This window comes from Eptatretus burgeri, chromosome 9 (genome assembly GCF_056783735.1).
Source record: "Eptatretus burgeri isolate ZD-2024b chromosome 9, Ebu_testis_v1, whole genome shotgun sequence".
Lineage (NCBI taxonomy): Eukaryota > Metazoa > Chordata > Myxini > Myxiniformes > Myxinidae > Eptatretus > Eptatretus burgeri.
Window position 1 is genome coordinate 13,957,501 of NC_140969.1, and position 18,305 is coordinate 13,975,805.

Here is an 18,305-nt window from a genome sequence, read left to right on the forward strand (position 1 = left end):
TCTCCCCCCCCCTTCCCTTTATCTCACTCTCACCTATACTCTGCCGTTGGTGTCTCCCCCTTTCCATTTTGTTCCCTTCCATTCTGCTCTTGCTCTTCCACCAACCTCGATCATGTATATGAAATAAATAAATAGTCATTTAGCAACTATTGGAGGAGGGTGGAGTGGAGTTGTGTGGCAGACATGGGTATGTCACCAGGGTGTTTTCTTTTCTGTTTAAAAAAAAACATTCCAAGGGAGGTGGGGTGCGGGTTGATGGGCAGTTGGATGGTGAGGAATGACACAATTTGCTGTTTGAGACCCACTCACAGACATCACAATCAATACACATGTACACGATCACCCACCCATACCTTACCTGATGCCATTCCTGCCAATTACCCATGTACCTCTCTATCCCAATGCTTATATGTACCTATGTACTGTACTTCTAGTTTAAACCTATCTCCTGCTTCTGCTGTCACTACTTTTCCAAGGAGACCATTCGATGCATTAACGACTTTGAGTGAAAGAGCCCTGCTTTACGACCATCCTAACTCTCCTCTTCTTCACTCTAAGACTATGGTCCCTGGTCCTATTACACTCTATTCTGCTGAAAGATCTTCTGCATTTATTTGGTCTATACACTTCATTATTATCAACATATTCTATCAGATCCCCTCATATGTGTAGTCTCCTTTCTGATGTCATGTTTTCAGCTGCTCCTCATCGCTTAGTCGTATTACCTTCGCAAACTTTGTTGCGAAGGTTATGTTTTGATCGCTGTGTATTTATTCATTTGTGAATGTGTTTGTTTGTTTGTTTGTTTGTTATTCGCATAACTCCAAAAGTATTGAACTGAATCGCAGCAAATTTGGTGGGATGATTGGTTATTATCTGAGGACCATTTGATTAGATTTTGGGAGCGATCGGGTCAAAGGTCAAGGTCATGAAAAGGTCAAAATCGTCTTTTTACCATAGCGTAGTCAATTTGTATCCAATTTGCATGCAACTAATGCCAAAATGTTCAGAATTCAATGCCCCATCTTGTGATATGTGACATGACACAATGACGTAATAACCCTTATTAGCGGTTGGGAGTCAAAGGTCAGGGGGGGGTCACGACATTGCAAAATGTGCGGTTTTAGTCAACACGGTCAATTCTTATCCGATTTGCATGAAACCAACACCAAAATGTTGACTGTTCTGTTCCCCACACTCTAATACCAATTACAAAGTTAAGAGTACAAAGGTCAAGGTCGAGGTCATGAAAAGGTCAAAATCGTCATTTTGCCATAGTGCAGTCTATTTTTATCCAATTTGCATGCAACCAATGCCAAATGTTGTGAATTCAATGCCCAATCTTGTGATATACGATATGACACAGGAAATTTAATGTTTTTTAAGCCATCATAACACATATGAAATGGCAGATGTGGTATGGGATTAAATACCCTCACAATCAACGGTTTCTGGGGGGGGGGCAAAATGTAGCGTTGGCGAAGGTATGCGCTCTACTGAGTGCCCGTTCTAGTTAGCCTTGGAATCGATCTGGTCGCTCTACGCTGAACACTCCCTATGGTGTTGACTTCAGACATGACTCGTGTAATATTTTGCTGTAAATTTTATGTATTCTTTGTTGCGCAGGTGTGGGAAACCAAACTGCATTTGTCTAAAGCTGTGATGGGGCTTCATCCTGAGGAGCAACAACTCTTGCAACGTGCACACCAAACACTGATGGGAAATCAACAAGTAATGCAGCAGCAGCAGCAACACCACCAACAACCCCAACAACCACAACATCACCAACAACAACACCAACAGCAGAAACAAGCGCAACAAATCATCCAGATCCCAACGCTCACAGTGTGCCGTATGTTTTTCTTTTTCAAGATTTCACTTTTAAAACAATGGAAGAAACATCATAGCAAAGTCGGGAACTCAAGAGTTGTGGATAATTTAGCAAACATTTTAATCCCCTCTCCCCCTACCCATAGTAAGTAGACTTCTGTGTTTAAATAAAAACATTATGATAAAGGGGTTGCTATTTTGATCTTAGCTCTGCCCTTTATCCCTTCCCAGGCCACTAACACCATAATAATGTATTCACAACCGGGGTTAAAGCAGCCCAAACACACAATTAAGTAGATTAACCTTCCAGCAAAATTATGGAGATGGAATTCAAAAAGTACATCATTGTGCAACTGTGTTGTACAAAGTAACTGAATGTAAACTGTCGCCTTTTATTAGGTAACTGCGAAACCCAACAATATACCCCACCATGAAGCAGGTTTTCAGGAAGTATTTGAATGTTTAATTTTTGGGTATTTAACTCTTTGATATATTAAGTATTAATATAATCCAGACGGTGTGTGGAAAAAGAAGAAATTGTGCCCTTTTCATAAAAGCGTGAAATTTGTTTTAATGGTGTACAAAGGCATATATGGGGCAAATCTCGATTGTGCAGCCATGCTAAATATGCACCTCTGGAATGGTGGTGGCCACTTTTCAAAATTACAATCTGGTTGCTTTCTCAATCATAAGCCATGCTGATAGTAATGCATTAACTGTCGTTTGTTTGTTTGTTTGTTTGTTTGTTTTTTGTAACCATGGTTTTAAGGAAAATACAGTTGAACCTTTGGAACATAGTTATTTGTAAGAGTTTGTTCTTTCTTTCTTTCTTTTTTTTTAACCCTATCTGGCCTGGGGGATGGGGAGGGGGGGCTGTAATGTAACCCCTGGCACCTGTAATGGAGGAAGATTATCCATCGCATGCCAGATCATGGCGAATGACTTTGAGTCATCTGGGAAGAGTGGCGGTAGTAAAAACCAATCAAAGGACCATGTGTTTGGTACGGCCCGGGCTCCATGGGGTGCTGGTGGTTGTATGAAGTTGCTGGATCCGGAGACGGGGTAACACCAGGGGACTGAGGTGGTCCCTCACAGGCACCTTTAATTGTGTGACGAGAGCCACTCCGGAGAGTTGTATGGCTACGCCTGGGCGGCGGTGCTTCTGATGGCCAATGAAGGATCTGAAGAGGTAAATGCCCAAGCAGGTGGTCCAGTACTCTCTGTGAATCTCCAGGACAGTCCAGCATGTGACCTACCATGCTGGACTGGTCAATGGATTCGGGTGGACCCCACAGACTCTGTATGCGTACTGCCATCAGATGATGAACCGGACCATCTGTGGGATGTTATATCGCTGAATTGAGAGCGTTAATGGGAAAGACCCAGAGAGGCCCACATAACCTTCACATATTCATAAGTTTGAACATTTGAGCTTCAATGGAAACAACTAACAAAAAATGACATTGATGGTATTCCATTCGACTGATTACACACTATGTTGTCTGTGATGCTCATACAACAGAGGTTTTATTTCTTCAACTTCATGTCGTCATTTTGTCATTTTCATAAACATTTCTTTATTTTGGTTCTTTAGTTTTCTTCATCCATTAGTATATTGTTTTTTGGGGTTTAGGCCAGTAAAAAGGGTTCAGATCACATGATCAAACTAGAATGGCACTCAGAAGAGTGCATACCTCCACCAGGCTGAATAGTTTTTTTGGCATATTCACCTCATCATTTCTTCACTCATTTCCCCTTTCATTCATAACCTCATCAGGATGGGAGGAGGAGGCGGAAGGAGTAAGGTACCTATCCTAATGGTCTGCCAATTAAAAAACAATTGCCAAAAGTCGATTGGAAATGTGTATAAATCTCCATCACAAATCATAGTTCCCTTTCAGCCCGCCTCCCTAAAGTCTCTGCTTAAATTACCCCTGCTGGGCCCCGTGCATTCCCGACAATGAACCCAGCCTCTACTGCTACGCCCAACGCACGTAACCTGACTAAGATCCTGCGGCTGCAGTTACCATGCCCACTTTGGTCCTGCACCCTGTACCAGCCTCCATGCACACCCGACGATCTGCTGTACACCTTCGGCGGGGTCCCCATGTGACCCTCCCTGCACGTCTTTGTGGCCCCACCTTTCCACCAATGCTCATGGAGGACACCATGAAAACTTGCCTTTCTACCCCCTCCCTTTCTGTTGGGCTCATGGGTAGTGCGTCTCTCCCAATTTGCCTTCCAGCCTCTTCCTTCTCGTGAAGGCTTATGCAGGCTACAAAACATGCTCAACTGGCGTTGTTTCCTTTAATATTCTGGACTTTCTCTAAAGCTTGGAGGGAGCATGTAAATCCAGTCCTAACTAATCTATGGTGGTCCCTGCGCATGCACGCTGTGTCATGTGGAACTCCTTGCTTGTCCTTCGGCTCATCCCGAGGCGGGTCCATACCCACTAATTCCTGGGGAAGCCACACTGGCCCTGCTGCTAACGATTCCGTCACTGGCGGCTCCCCGTTAACTTTCCTCCTTCCTCTTTTCTGTCCATTCTGTGCACCTCCACATGCCCCACACATTCCTCACACACCGTGCACACGCTCGACCTCTCCCAAACCCGGGCCAGTATGCATAGACTGCGCGGTCTCGGGCTCATGGCACAGTTGCTCATCATGCGCTAATACGAATATGGAGATGGTTTTTACAAGCCGGCTGCTTAACCTCAACCGCACGGTCGCATGCTGTGGGTTCAGGCAACTCGCATGTGGGATTTGTACACTGACAAACCCAGGCACACACTCACCTTCCTGGGGAGGGACCCTGACCAGATCTTCCTTTCCTGGACTTCTTGTTCGCCATTCACACCATTACAGTGTGTGTCCATGAACATGTTTATTGCAATGGTTGGCTCAACCCGGCGATCAAGCATCTATGGCAGCTCTCCTTGCACGTAATCTTCCTACCACATGTGGGGTCATGCGTGCCTCACACGCTTCCACCCCAGCACGTCCTTCAGCCTCCTCTCTTTCACTCTTAATTTCCACTGGTGCTATACCCTCTCATCTGACCGCCATTGGTCCTCCTCCCTCTTTTTTATAATTCGATTTTATTTTCCCCCTCTATCATTATCCATTTAAGCTCTCAGCTATCTCTTTGTTTCATTGTTCGTTTTTGTTTTAATTTCGCTCCGTTCCTGTTTTAACTTGCTATGTTTTTGTGGTCCCTCTATTCCTACATGTGTCCCTCCTTTGCTATCTCCCTGTGGCCCTACACACTACCTTGGCCTCTGATTGTATTCCCATCATTATCTTGGCCTAACCAACCGTCATCTCCCACTGTGTACCCCACACGCCCTCCAGGTTTCACATCATTATCCGCAGCTCGGCTTGGCCTGCTTTTTATATATTTTTTATTTTTTGGGGCTTGCAATTCTGTGGCATTATCCTCCAGCCTGCCCTGAACAGCTTTCAGCTTTGCCATCATTGGTGGGAGCATAGTCATTTACTGCTGCGATGAAACCAGCCTGCTGGTTCGTTCGGAGGCTAGCTGGTGGAGAGGCTGGGGGGCTACTGGGTGAGAGGGGAATGCCTCCATAGTGCCTTCTATTGGTCCCTTTACGTCCATTTCTAATGGAGTCTTGGTGGTGTCCGTTCAGTGCGTACCACCATGATCATTCATTGTAATTTTAAGTGCGCTCAAGCAATTTCGCTTTGAGGTACAATTTCTTGCACCTCAGGTCCGAATCCCAACTCCTCCATACCTGTGTTTTAGCAGCGCAGGTTCACTCAAGTTGCCTGGTGCGATCCCGACTGGTTGCTTCAACGTGACCATAACGGCCGGCTTGGTCAACCGTTCCAGGCCAGATTACGAGTCTTTCCACTCCATACCGTGAGAAAAAGATCATGGTTTTGGATGGGGGATGATCTGAAATGATTGCAAATAGCTGTCTTGAAGACCAAGAGGGAAGAATGAGATTGAAGAAAATGTGGAAGCTGCTTCCACAGGTGAGCACCAATTCCGGATTTTGGGAGTTTCACAAGAAGGGGGTTGCTGATTGACCGCAAGCACTCTGCATATACTTGTGGTGAAGGGATTGGAGGGGGCAGAGGGTGCAAGACAAGAAAGGAGGCATAGGAAGTCAGAGAAACCAGGGCAGGGGGTTAGACTGAAGAGTGGGGGGGGGGGGTTAGATCCATAGACTCAGCATCATCGCAGGATGTTCCAATGATCTTGAAGGCCTTGGTTTTGATGGCGTCAAGTTGAGCAAGGTCTGAGCCAGGAGTGCTAGCCCAGGAGAGGAGAGCAGTACTCTGTCAAGCTGCGGATCAAGGCCTTTTAGGTGGGTCTGAGTTTAGGTGTGCCAAAGAAGGTCTTTGTTCGACGGAGGGTGCCCAGTCGGCGACTGGCTTTGGAGACCAACTTTGAAATGTGGTTTGCCCAAGAAAGGTCATGACTGAGAGTGAGACCCAAGAGTTTGAGTTACTTCTTTGAGAGTCTTACAGTCTTATCTTACTATTCTTACGATATCCAAACTCTATCCACACGGATTCCTTTACATTAATTTCCCTTTTTAATGTCATTCCTTTCTCTTTATACGATATTGTAATTTACTCATCATGCTCCGCTCCTATCTTCCCTTTCCGATCACACCGATACATGTCATAGCTTTGTTGTCCTGGCCTTCAACTAATTTCTTCATTAAACCAGAGTTAAAGGGTTTGGAGGAAACATTAATTCAAGTGATATAAATGACACCTAAGATCTTTGTTTAGTTCAAAGCTTAGTTTGTATCTGCAATACGTTTCCAACACTCATTTAATTTACCTTAAAATGGCGTCACCACTTGTGTTACCAATTGAGTGCATGTCTTGAAGTGGAGTCTGCACCTGATCGATGGGAACGCAACACGACGCAGGTAAAAATGAAAACTAATAAATACCCGGCTAAACAGTTTACGCTTTATATCCCACCGATAGCCTGGATATGCATCGCGTCCTGAACCAAAATCTAATAGTCGTTGGGGTGAGGTTCCTGGAAAATGCTGTGATAGTTAAAACTGCAATCATGGAAACCAAGGGCCAATGGGAAGAGAGGGGTTCTGTTCCTGGATTTCGAGCAACTGTCGATGAAGATCAGCCTGGTGTTGGCTTAGTGGTGGCTTGGGATCCCAGGGTCCTGAGTTCAAGCCCCGTTGGCTGCTGAATTAACACCAGGGGGTTGACTCAGCCTGTCATCCTTCCAAGGTCGGCGAAATGAGTACCAGTATACTGGTCCCGGTGTATGCCCCGGTTAGAATAGGTGTACCATATCCCGTGTGTCGTAAGAGGTGACCAGGGTTGGCGTCAGGAAGGGCATCCGGCCATAAAAAAACATTGCCTCACGAAAAAGCCAACCCCTGCACAGCAGGGAAAAATGGCTGTAAAAACGGTCATTTTACTTTTTGTCGATGAAGATCGACGACAGCCAGAAATAAACACGTAAATGTCTGTTAACATTGAAATAAACGTGTGAATTAAACAAAAACACGAGCTTTACCTTTTAAATTTGTGACCAAACGGCTCGGTGGGGGTGAGGGTAACCATATTACGTACTCGCACTGTACTCTGCCGGAAATATAAAACACAAGACTTAACTCAGGATGATGCTGTTAACGGGGGAAAGCATGAACGGGGAAGGCGATTTAGCGAACAGAAAAGCGGTATTCGTGCTCCGATGAAGGTGCCTGCAGCATTGCCACAACCCAAAATGGAGAAAGGTCACACGATCATTGTGTCACCTTACCTTGAACCATGATATTCCTTGCTTGGAGAACAAGGTACGAACGAGATGGCATCGTTTTCCAGAATAATCCTGTCTCGTCTGTTAAAAACCTGCTCCATCATAAATCCCTCTGCCTTGATTTGTTTCATGAGTTGCGCATGAGAAGGTGTGTTTGAGAACGGGGGTTCGAATCCGGGTGTCGGAAAATGAAGGTTTGGGAATGAGGTTTGAAGGATAATGAAGGTTTGGGAATGAAGAAGAGTTCAATGGGAAAGGTTCTACCAACAATCATTGACCCCCAAATGGCAGCCGGTACAGATGCCGCATTTTCTCCTCGAGCCAACAGATCTAACAACTTGATGTTTTTGCCCAATGTCATAACCTTTCTCTGCCTTTTGGCACAGCTAACTTTCTCCATCGCTTTACGTTTATGCTCATTCAAAGCAGTGCACGAGAAACAACACAAGTCTTATCATGGTAGGTAATCGTACATGCACGGGATGCAAACCATGACTGATCTTACCTCAAAAGCTGTGATTGGTCGAAATGAAATCCCATGATGATGAAATCGGAACACAATAGGTTGCCCACGATTGGTCGAAACCCGTGATATGGGACATTTTCACAAAAGCGGGTCAGGTAACGGTAAAGACTGCCCGAGAATTTTTATCAAGCATATATTGCCCAGTCAGTGCAGAGGCCTTATGGTGATCCTGCGATGCTGACATCATTTGAACATTTTTTAGGCCTTTTCAGGGGTTCAAGCACTATTTCGAGACTATCAAAGAAAGTTGATTTTTGAGTTTGTTGTTTACCGTTACCTGACCCGCTTTTGTGAAAATGTCCCATATACGAGTGAGGGTTTACTGTATTTCGTTTTTTGCAGATGACATTGTTTTTGTAGAAGAAAGCTTAGAGAAAACGGAAACCGTGCTCAGGGAACTCGCTGAAGCCAGCATGAAGTGTGGGCTGAAGATGAACGTGTCAAAAACCAAAGTAGTAATGAACCCTCTTGTACCAGGAATCATAATAAATGGAAATCAAATCGAAGAATACATATACCTAGGTTGGGGGTCGGCAACCTAAGGACTTGAGTGTGGCTCCCAAGCTTGATCGATAAAATCCCCTTTTCCTCATTATAAATTAATTTTCAGAAAAATATTTGTGAGTGTCGTGAAAGGATAAAATAATACTTGAGAATGTTGGCGGAGTGATATACAGGAAAATGCATCCGATTACCGACGAATTCTGTGAGCAAGACTTGCATGTTGTGCTCTCCATTACGCTGTTATTTTCACCATCTTGTCGGCAATATTATTGCTTCAACCTGTTTCACAGCCTCAGTTTACCATTCGAACGCCCCTTCTAAAAAGATAGCAAAGCTCTGATCCTCACTGAGCAGATAAGCGAAAATCCCGTAATGAACGACTTGAATGCAAATAACAAACGAGATGTTGTTTTGATAACTCCCCCTTCAATAGAGGGTGCACGTGCGGATGACGTCTCCACATTTTCTGTCCGCTATCTTGGAGTACCAACAAGCAAAACGAAACCACACGTGCACTGCATCATTGTATTTACATTTGTTAAAATGGCGAATTTTTTGTTCATTATTTTGTTTTGGCAATTAATTATTTTTGCCAAACTTGGAGGCTTGATTTGCGAGTTATGAGGGATGTTCAAGAGCGATTCGGAATGAGATTGTCACGTCCAAGAAACGGTGTGTGTGTGTGTGTGTGTGTGTGTGTGTGTGTGTGTGTGTGTGTGTGTGTGTGTGTGTGTGTGTGTGTGTGTGTGTGTGTGTGTGTGTGTGTGTGTGTGTGTTTTTCTCTTTTAAATGGCCTTAACAGAAAGCTGCAATGAAAGGGAAACACAGCTCACTTGCTTTTAAAAGAGGTGCTATCATTTGAGCTAAAACATGGAGAGAGGTTTGCTGGCTCATTTCTCATCACAAACGATTCAAACAGGAGACAAACTATGAACCCGATACTGAGAATGCAAGAAGCCTTCACAGGGTTATTTCAGGAATTCAGAAGGGAAAAGCAATTTTATCATTTGTGTTGAAACCCCATGAAGCAGACACTTCTGCATTCAACTTTTCAGCATTTACAGAAGTAGATCGAGCAGAACTAGAACGAGAACTGGCCAATTTGCAGGACAAGGACTTGTGGAGTTCTAAATTCAGAGGCCTAGCGACCAAACTCAAAAATCTAGAAAGGCACAGATCTACCCTGGCACTTCAACACAGATGGACTGAAATGCATGACCTTAAAAAAAAAACAAGACCAAATTGTGTATGAAGTTTGGAATTCTTTACCACAAACCTTACAGTAACATGAAGAGATATAAATTTGGCATTCTGTCCATCTTCGGATCGACTTTCCTGTGCGAGCAAGCATTTTCAAGTATGTATTTCCTAAAAAGCACACTGAGAGACCAATTGAATGAGGAAAGTTTAAAATCCGGCTTGAAAATGAGAACGACCACACTGTCAAAACATCGAACGACTCTCCAAAGAAACTCTGCAGGAGAAATCACACGAAACTAGAAGGGCACTCGGTAGAGCGCATACATCCGCCACACAATGCCTGATCCTGTAGAACACATCCGGATCCGTCCACAACTTTTTCAGATATCCTGCACACAGACAGACAGACAAACAAACAGACACACAGGGGTGAAAACATAACCTCCTTCCACCTTCGGTGGTGCAGGTAAATATGGATAATCTGACTCGATGTACTGAAGAAAATTTAATGGCCCCTTTCATTAATACCAACTCAATAAACATATATTGCATTAAAAATCAATGTTTGGATCTTTGGCCTGTTATTCAATTCTTGAAATAGGGTTTACGTGCATTGTGGCTCTTTTGATATCATGTTTCTGACCAAATTTGAAAAAAATAGCTCTTCTTGTTATTTGGGTAACCGACCACTGACCGAGGGCAAAGCTTCAGCCTCAAATAAAAGAATCAAGAATAATAAATAAAGAGAAGAATCAAACTTGGATGGAGACAATATGGAAAACTCAGTAACTTCATGAGAGGTAGCTTACCAATATTTCTGAAAAGAAAAGTTTTCCATCGGTGCATTATTCCAACTATCATCTTTCGAGCAGAGACCTGGGCGTTAACAACAATAATGGAGAAAAAGTTAACAGCAGCACAACACCATATTGATCAAAATATGTTCAGTATTGCATACAAAGATAGCCAAATATTGTTGCGGGCCGGGTATCGGCTGCGAGCACGACCGCTAGATGGAGCTGCAGAGTCGACTCCACCGAGCACCCGGAATTTAGATCGTACCTTTCAGAAAACTCCGACAAGTACGGGTCCCTTACCGGACCGTGAATTGTCAATAATTGCACCACGTGGTCCAGGGTTATTTGCCAATCTTCAAAATACCAAGAGCGCCACGTGGCGAGTTTATCGAGTATTCACACCCTCGACGGCCCTCGTACGAGTCGAGCCGTAAGCGTGCCCAACCCGTGTGCAACCTGAGCGGACGGTTGCCGAAGTTCCGTCGGTCTGAATGCATAAGTTACAGCGGCAACAGCCTTTATAATTCACCAACACGCATCACGCTAAGCCAATGGAAGGAAACGCAGCAACGAACTGATACATTTAACAAATGTATTTATTTATAATGGGGGAAAGGGGGAAGCACGCAAGAAACAGAGTTATCACGACTAATGAGATGCAAGTATGTACGGCAAAGAGCACTCATTACCTGGCCGCACCGCGCAGCTCGACGTCTGCACCTTCCTGGAGCACTAGTTGGCCAAGAAGGAACCAGGGCAGCCAGACGCAGACCACGCCAGCCACCAGACGAGCCGAAAACCAGAGCACGCCAGCGACGAGATGCCTTTCGTCCAGCCTCGAGAAATGCGTCTTCCCCTCCGAGCTCCAGCAGATCATCACGCTCGACCAGATTCTGATGCTCTGGCAGATTCCCTCGCTCTTTCGCTCTCTCTATTCTCTCGCTCGACGTCACTTTTATCGCTCTCGGGTGCGGTTCGCTCAGGCGTGGCTCGCTCTCTGGTGCGGTTCGCTCAGGCGTGGCTCGCTCTTGGGTGCGGTTTGCTCAGGCGTGGCTCGCTCTTGGGTGCGGTTCGCTTAGGCATGGCTCGCTCTCAGGCGTGGCTCGCCTCGTCCAAGCGAACCGAGTCATGACCATATTTGGGAATGGAATTCAGTCCGCTCATCATTGGGTGGAACACGACGCATTCCCTTACTTTGCGCGCAGCCAAGTGAATCGGTTCATGACCATATTTGGGAATGGAATTCCATCCCCAAACGAATTCCGAACACGCCCGCATTCCAGCGAGTGCGTGGATGCCTGGAGCAGAGGGTTATCGTTGTTGTAGTTGGAGATGTAGGAGCCGTAGTTGTTGTGAGTGATGTAAAAATCCTACCTATTAAAATAACACACAGCGCAGGTACATTTATTCACCCATTAAACGAGGGGCGGGGACCCTAACTAAAAATACATACTTACCGATATAACTGTTCTATAGGACCTGTATGTTGAGTGCTCACGGCTTCCAGATTTGCAACAATATATGGGTCACATAACAAACCAAAACTCAGGGTATCTTGGAAATAATCAAACTCGGCAAATAGGCAGGACACGTTAGTAGAAAGTCAGATAACAGGTGGACAACAATATTACAACATAGATACTTATGAATGGCAACAGGAACAGGGCAAGGCCACTTTGAAGATGGGTGGGATGAAGTAGACAAATATTGGGGAAGACTCAGTTGGAAAAATAAAACAAGAGACAGAAACAAGGCATCAACATGCTGAGGCTTTCGTCCAACATTGGACTGAAAATAGCTGATCATGATAATTATTTTGATGTCATTTTTTGGCCCTATCATTCAATGGTGAAGAATTACTTTTAAAATTCTCGGATCCAGATCTTCACCCAAATCGAATCGAATCGATTCATCCTTGTCACACACCCAACCTGTCCACCAAGTTTCATCCAAATCCGTCCATACTGCCTACGGCATCCAAACTCTGTCTCTGGCATATTAGGCCAACTCCACACATGGCTTACTGACTTCCTCTACTCTCGTAGCTAATGTATGGCACTCAACGAAATCCTTTCATCTCCTGTACTTATCAAGCCTGCAGTGCCCCAAGGTAATGTTCTGGACCCAGTCCCACTCCTGATCTTCATAAATGATCTCTCCAAATCTCTGTAAAATCCTCTTTATCAATTTGTTGATGCCAACACCCTCTGTCATGACATCCCTCATCCTTCAGATAGGCAGGCTGCAGCCTCTTCACTTTCTTCAGACATTGCCAAAATCAGAAGCTGGTCAAACACTTGGAATATGGAATTTCAATCCTGACAAATCTCACACTCTTCCTATCTCTCTCCAAAAGGAGCATCTGGCAAACCCTCCTATTTACTTTCTCAACAATCCTTTTGAGGAAGTTCAGTCATTCAAACTCCTGGGTCTCACTCTCAGCCATGATCTTGGGCAAACCACATTTCAAAGTTGGCCTCCAAAGCCAGCTGCCAGCTGGGCATCCTCCGTCGTACAAAGACCTTCTTAGCACACTTTAACTCTTATCCACCCATAAGGCCTTCATCCACATCTTGATGGAGTACTGCTCTCCCCTCTGCACTGGCTCCCCTGCCTCACACCTTTCTCAGCTTGATGCCGTGGAAACCAAGGCGTTCAAAATTATTAGAATCTTCTGTGATGAAGTTGAGTCTATAGGTCTGTCATTATGCCATCGCAGACAGGTCGGTGTTCTCTCTTTCTTCAAATGCCTCCTTTCGGGTCTTGCGCCCTTTGCTCTTTCCGTGCCTTCCTTTGCTCTTTGCTCTTTCCTTGCCTTGTGCCCCCCAGGTTTTTGCAGGGCACACACATTCCACAATCAACCCCCTTCTGATTAAACTACCTAAATCCAGGATCATTGTTGCTTCCTCGACTCATTCATTCCTCTTTTCTCCAACCTGTGGAACGAACTTCCACATTCTCTTCAATTTCATTTTTCCTTCCAAGTCTTCAAGACAGCTGTTCAACACCATCTCAGATCATCCCCAATCAAAAACGATGATCTTTTCTCGCCTTGTCAAAACCCCCAATCCCTCCTCTTCAAAAAATTTCTAGTTTTTCCTCCTGAGAATTTCATTCTGTATCCATCTTGTCCACCATATGTATCTTCTCCTGCCCCATATTCCTCCATAACCCATTGCTTGTCCATGTCTCCCTCTATCTTGGCCTTCAACTCTGCTGTTGGTGTTTCCCCCTCTCAACTGTTACTTTTGTGCTGTTGCTTCGTGATCCATTCAGTGTCACGCTCTTACTATCGTACTAGTGTACTAATTATAACTCTTCCACGTGCCTCAACTATGTATACAAAAAAAAACCTTTTTGATTTATCCGAGACAGACAGACAATGGTGAAAACATAACCTCTGTTCACCTTCAGTGGTGGAGGTAAATATGGGATGCAGGCCTTATTGGTTGCACTGTACATTTGTCAAGCAAATTGGGTACTTTTTCTGCACATGTGGCCTGATGTTATTTTTTTTACTTCTGTTTTTTTGTCTATGGCCTCTTTCATCATCCTTAACTTGCATACAAAAGTGGTTAAATTTTCTCGATGCCTTGGAGAATGCAGTTGTAAACTAGAAGGGCACTCGGTGGAGAGCATACCTCTGCCAGGCAGATTAGGTTATGTCATGTATCCCACTAATGGGCTGGATCTGGATTTAGACCTGAACTAAATTTTAATTGGCTTGTTCTTGTCACTTAACCAACTCACCCACCAAGTTTCGTTTGAATCCATCCATAACTTTTTGAAATATCCTGCTCTATGTCGTTTTTGGCCCGATCTCCCAATGGTGAAAAATCACTTAATTTTCAGATCCGGATTCAGATCATGATCAAAATCGAATCATTTCGTCCTTGTCACATCCCCAAGCTCTCCACAAAATGTTGTCGAAATCCGTGCGCAACTTTTTGAGATGTTTTGTTCACAAACAAATTTTCAAATCTTCGGTAGCAGAGGTAAAAATACAAATGGGGAAAACGCTTTGAGTGGCCAGCAATCTGTCCAGAAACATTTCGGTTTTATTATTATTTGTTTTTTTTCTATCTCCATCTCTTTCTTTCTTTGCAAGAGTGGGGCTCATGGAAGAGCATGGTTGAATTGACAGTGGGGAAGCAGGGCAACAATTTAAACTCGGGAATGAACAAATGGGAAAGGAAGAGATGGATGAGGGGAGGAAACACTGAAACCAGTAAGTAAGAGGGTTGAGTTAGGAAAGGTTATTTGGGGTAATAAAGATCAGGAGTCAGCGTGGGGTGACATGGAGTGGAGGTGCACTGTCTGCTTGAAGCCCTACAGGGAAGAGTGGAGAAAAGCAGCTTCTGGATGGTGGTTTCATAGATGGGGAAAAGTGAGGAAAAAGGAATTGAGGTGTGTAGTCAGCCTGGATTTTGGAAGTTTAACCAGACGGGGGTTACTGAAAGATCACATGCATCCTGGATTTTATATGGAGGGTCAGAGAACAGAGAGACGAGGGAGCGATATTACAGAAGATGCAGTAAAAAAACAACAACAAAAAAAACCAATGATCATTGACCTGCCTGTGATGTGAAAGCAACTGGCCTTGTGCTTTGACTTTGACATATAAGATTTCAATAATCTTGAGAGCTTTACATTCCACAGAATCCAGAAGCGACACATGTGATGCTGGGGCAACAGCTCATGGGGGAGTCAGTACATACTCAATTGAGCTATGGACAAAGGCCTTGTAGACTCTGAGTGGCACTGATTTCCCACGGAAAGTGAGTCCAAGGAAAGACTATGATCGATGAAAGTTTATGAATCAGCTGGATTTTGATGCTAACAGCTCTGCTACATGGTTGGCTCAGGAGATGTTATCGCTAATATTGAGGCCTATACGTTTGAGACTGAACCTTTTCAAGTGGCTGACCATGGAAATAGGTGGGTTTGTTCATTTGGAGATCTCTCAGGATTGAAGGATATTTTGCATTTCTCATACTAGCATTTTGTAATTTTCAGAGAGATTCAGCTGCATCACTCTGCAAATCAGTGTGATTATGGTAATGCAGTTAAAAGGAAGACCAAAGAAAGAAACCGAAGAAGTGAAGAGCAAAGTTTGAGTCATCAGGAGGAACCTGGATAAGATTCGGGTTTCAGCCCACGATTCCACAACCCTCAAACCTATCCAGTTGCAGCCAAGTGAGCCTTACAGAAAAATTTCTGCAAGAATTCATTTCTCCTTCAAGAGATACATAAAGAGAGGGAGGAATAGAAAGTAAAAGAGATGAAAGAGAAAAAAAGCAAGAATGAGAATGAATAAAGAGAATTGTGAAAAAATTAGAAAGAAGTATTAAAGGAACAAAGAGCAAAGATGTCGGGAAGAACCCGAATAGATACCTTTCAGCAGTTACTCCCCAGGTTCAAACGCATCAACATGTACAAGCTACCAGAGGTCCATCAGTGGGGAAGCACAGTCCACACAGCATCAGGATATAGGTACAAACAATCAAATAGGGCCTTGTGGGGGATCCTGCATCAAATAACAGAGGGCTTTCCAAAGCATCCCAAAGGTCGTTTATGTAGATGAGGAACAAGACTAAGCCCAACACACTGTCTTGGAACACAGCAGCCTGCACGAGGAAATGAGAGCATTCATTTCAATGTGTGCATAGAGTAAGCCATGAATGAAGCACAGCCTTGTATGTCATAGGTAGAGAGTTTTGCATGCAAAGTAGGATTGCTGATAGAGGAGCAGCAGCATGTTCAGTAGTGATTGACCAGGATTTAATCCAAACTGATGGTCAGAGATGAGCTGTTTGAAAAGAGGAAAGACTTTATATTGGTAGTGATAATATATTTCATGACTTTGCTTATAATTGGAACCTATTTTACTGGTCTAGTTGAGAGGATCCATTTACTCGGGGATGGAATTGATGTTTGCTGACTTCCAGGCAGATGGGAGGTGGCCAGAGGACAGGCTGAATTGAGCAGACAGAAGAGAAGCAGATCAGGATTTGTGAACATGGGCACCGATGCCATCTGGGCCCATCGTCGAGGCTGGAAAGAACGTTGTCTACCTTCTTGTGTGAGGATACAAAATCTAGTACACACTTGATATGAGGGGAAAGTGGGGACAGAACGGAATGAGTTGGACAAACGAGATTTTGAGGCAAACATACAGTTGAGGCTTACTGTCTTATCTCGGGCAGAGTCTGCAGACATGCCATTTGAGGAGAGGCAGGGGATATAAGGCAAGCACACATACCAGAGATGGATTTGACAAGCGACCACCATGACTGAGGAAGGAGGCTGTTTGAAGAGTTCAGCTTTGAGATATGCATGGTGATATTTTCTGGCTTGCCTCAGGATGGATACACTGGAGTGACCTAAAGGTATAGAGAAGCAGACAACTCGTGGCACTTGTAAACCAAACCAGTTTGCTTTGCGTTCCAAGTTGCTTGACTGCAACTACCTCCCCCACAGAATTTGGTGCATCAGAGCCAACAGGATGGATAAGATAGCTGTAGATGAGATGGAATAAACTGGTATATATGAGAAAGTCTGCTTTTGTGAAAGTGTTCCCAGGTGTAATCAATATCTGTTGCCATAGAGATGGTAGCCCAATTCTTTTGTGAAAGGGCAGATTCCCCTTCTCTTTTCTTGCTCTTTACCTCTTACCTCTTCCTTTCTTGATCGTTCTCTCTTGTATTTTTGCTCTTTACCTCTTTCTTGTCCTTTACCTCTTGCTTTCTGGCTTTTCCTTATTTCTAAAGTTTCTAAGGCTCATGGAAGAGCTGTCATATGGAATCACCTACATACAAACATGGCCATTGACCCTTTGGGGGGGGGGGTGGGGGGGGAGAATTCCTTCCTGGAATACACAGTGCTGCCGGCACCATCCAAGGGCAGTGCTTTTATCTCCAGTCAGTGGGGCACTTTTAGTGAGTAATCTCACTCACCAATGGGTGCCAACTCATTGGTGAGTAATCTCACTCTCCAATGGGTGCCAACTCATTGGGTTTGTGTTTGCTCCATTTTCAAAATTCTGAGTGTCGAGCAAGGAATCAGCATCCATCCATTGGGATCCTACTCTGTACAGAGCGTCGGTGTTGCCAAAGCAGTCTCCTGGGCTATTGGGCACAATCCTTGTCAGGTCGCCACTCTGACGCAGGCTATTCCGTTGGCTGAGTCATCCCAGCAAGCTGGTACTCATTTTGCCAGCCTCAGAAGGATGACAGGCTGAGTCATCCCAGCAAGCTGGTACTCATTTTGCCAGCCTCAGAAGGATGACAGGCTGAGTCAACCACACCTGGTATTAATTCAATGGCTGATCGGGATTTGAACTCAGGACCTAAGGATCCCAAGCCCACTACCTTAACCATTAAACCAACATCAGGCATAAGGAAGCAGCATGTATCTTTTCTAAACTCCTTGGTGTAACTCTAACAAGGTCAGAATTGAACCATCAACCTTCCAGACTTTGAACAGATCCACCTTGTTAGGATGCACTGGGAAATTGCTCAGATTTGTGCAACACTGTAATCCTGGTTAAATTTTGCATCAAGCTTTCTGGGGATTTTTATTTTATTAGAAGTTGCAAGATAATTTGTGATATTGGGTTTTTCTAAAATGGCATATACGAGGTGTGTTCAAAAAGTATCCAACCTTAATTTTTCGTG

At 44.3% G+C, this 18,305-nt stretch overlaps 1 protein-coding gene across 5 annotated transcripts in view; it reads left to right on the forward strand.

The window, feature by feature from the left end:
* LOC147019566 (transcription initiation factor IIA subunit 1-like) overlaps positions 1 to 18,305 on the forward strand; it is a 97,150-nt gene that overhangs the window by 35,857 nt on the left and 42,988 nt on the right. For all 5 annotated transcript variants that reach the window (XM_085894134.1, XM_085894136.1, XM_085894133.1 and 2 more), the window contains one exon: positions 1,627 to 1,852. In XM_085894134.1, the coding sequence (XP_085750260.1) occupies positions 1,627 to 1,852 (226 nt within the window). The remainder of the gene's footprint in view (positions 1 to 1,626; positions 1,853 to 18,305) is intronic.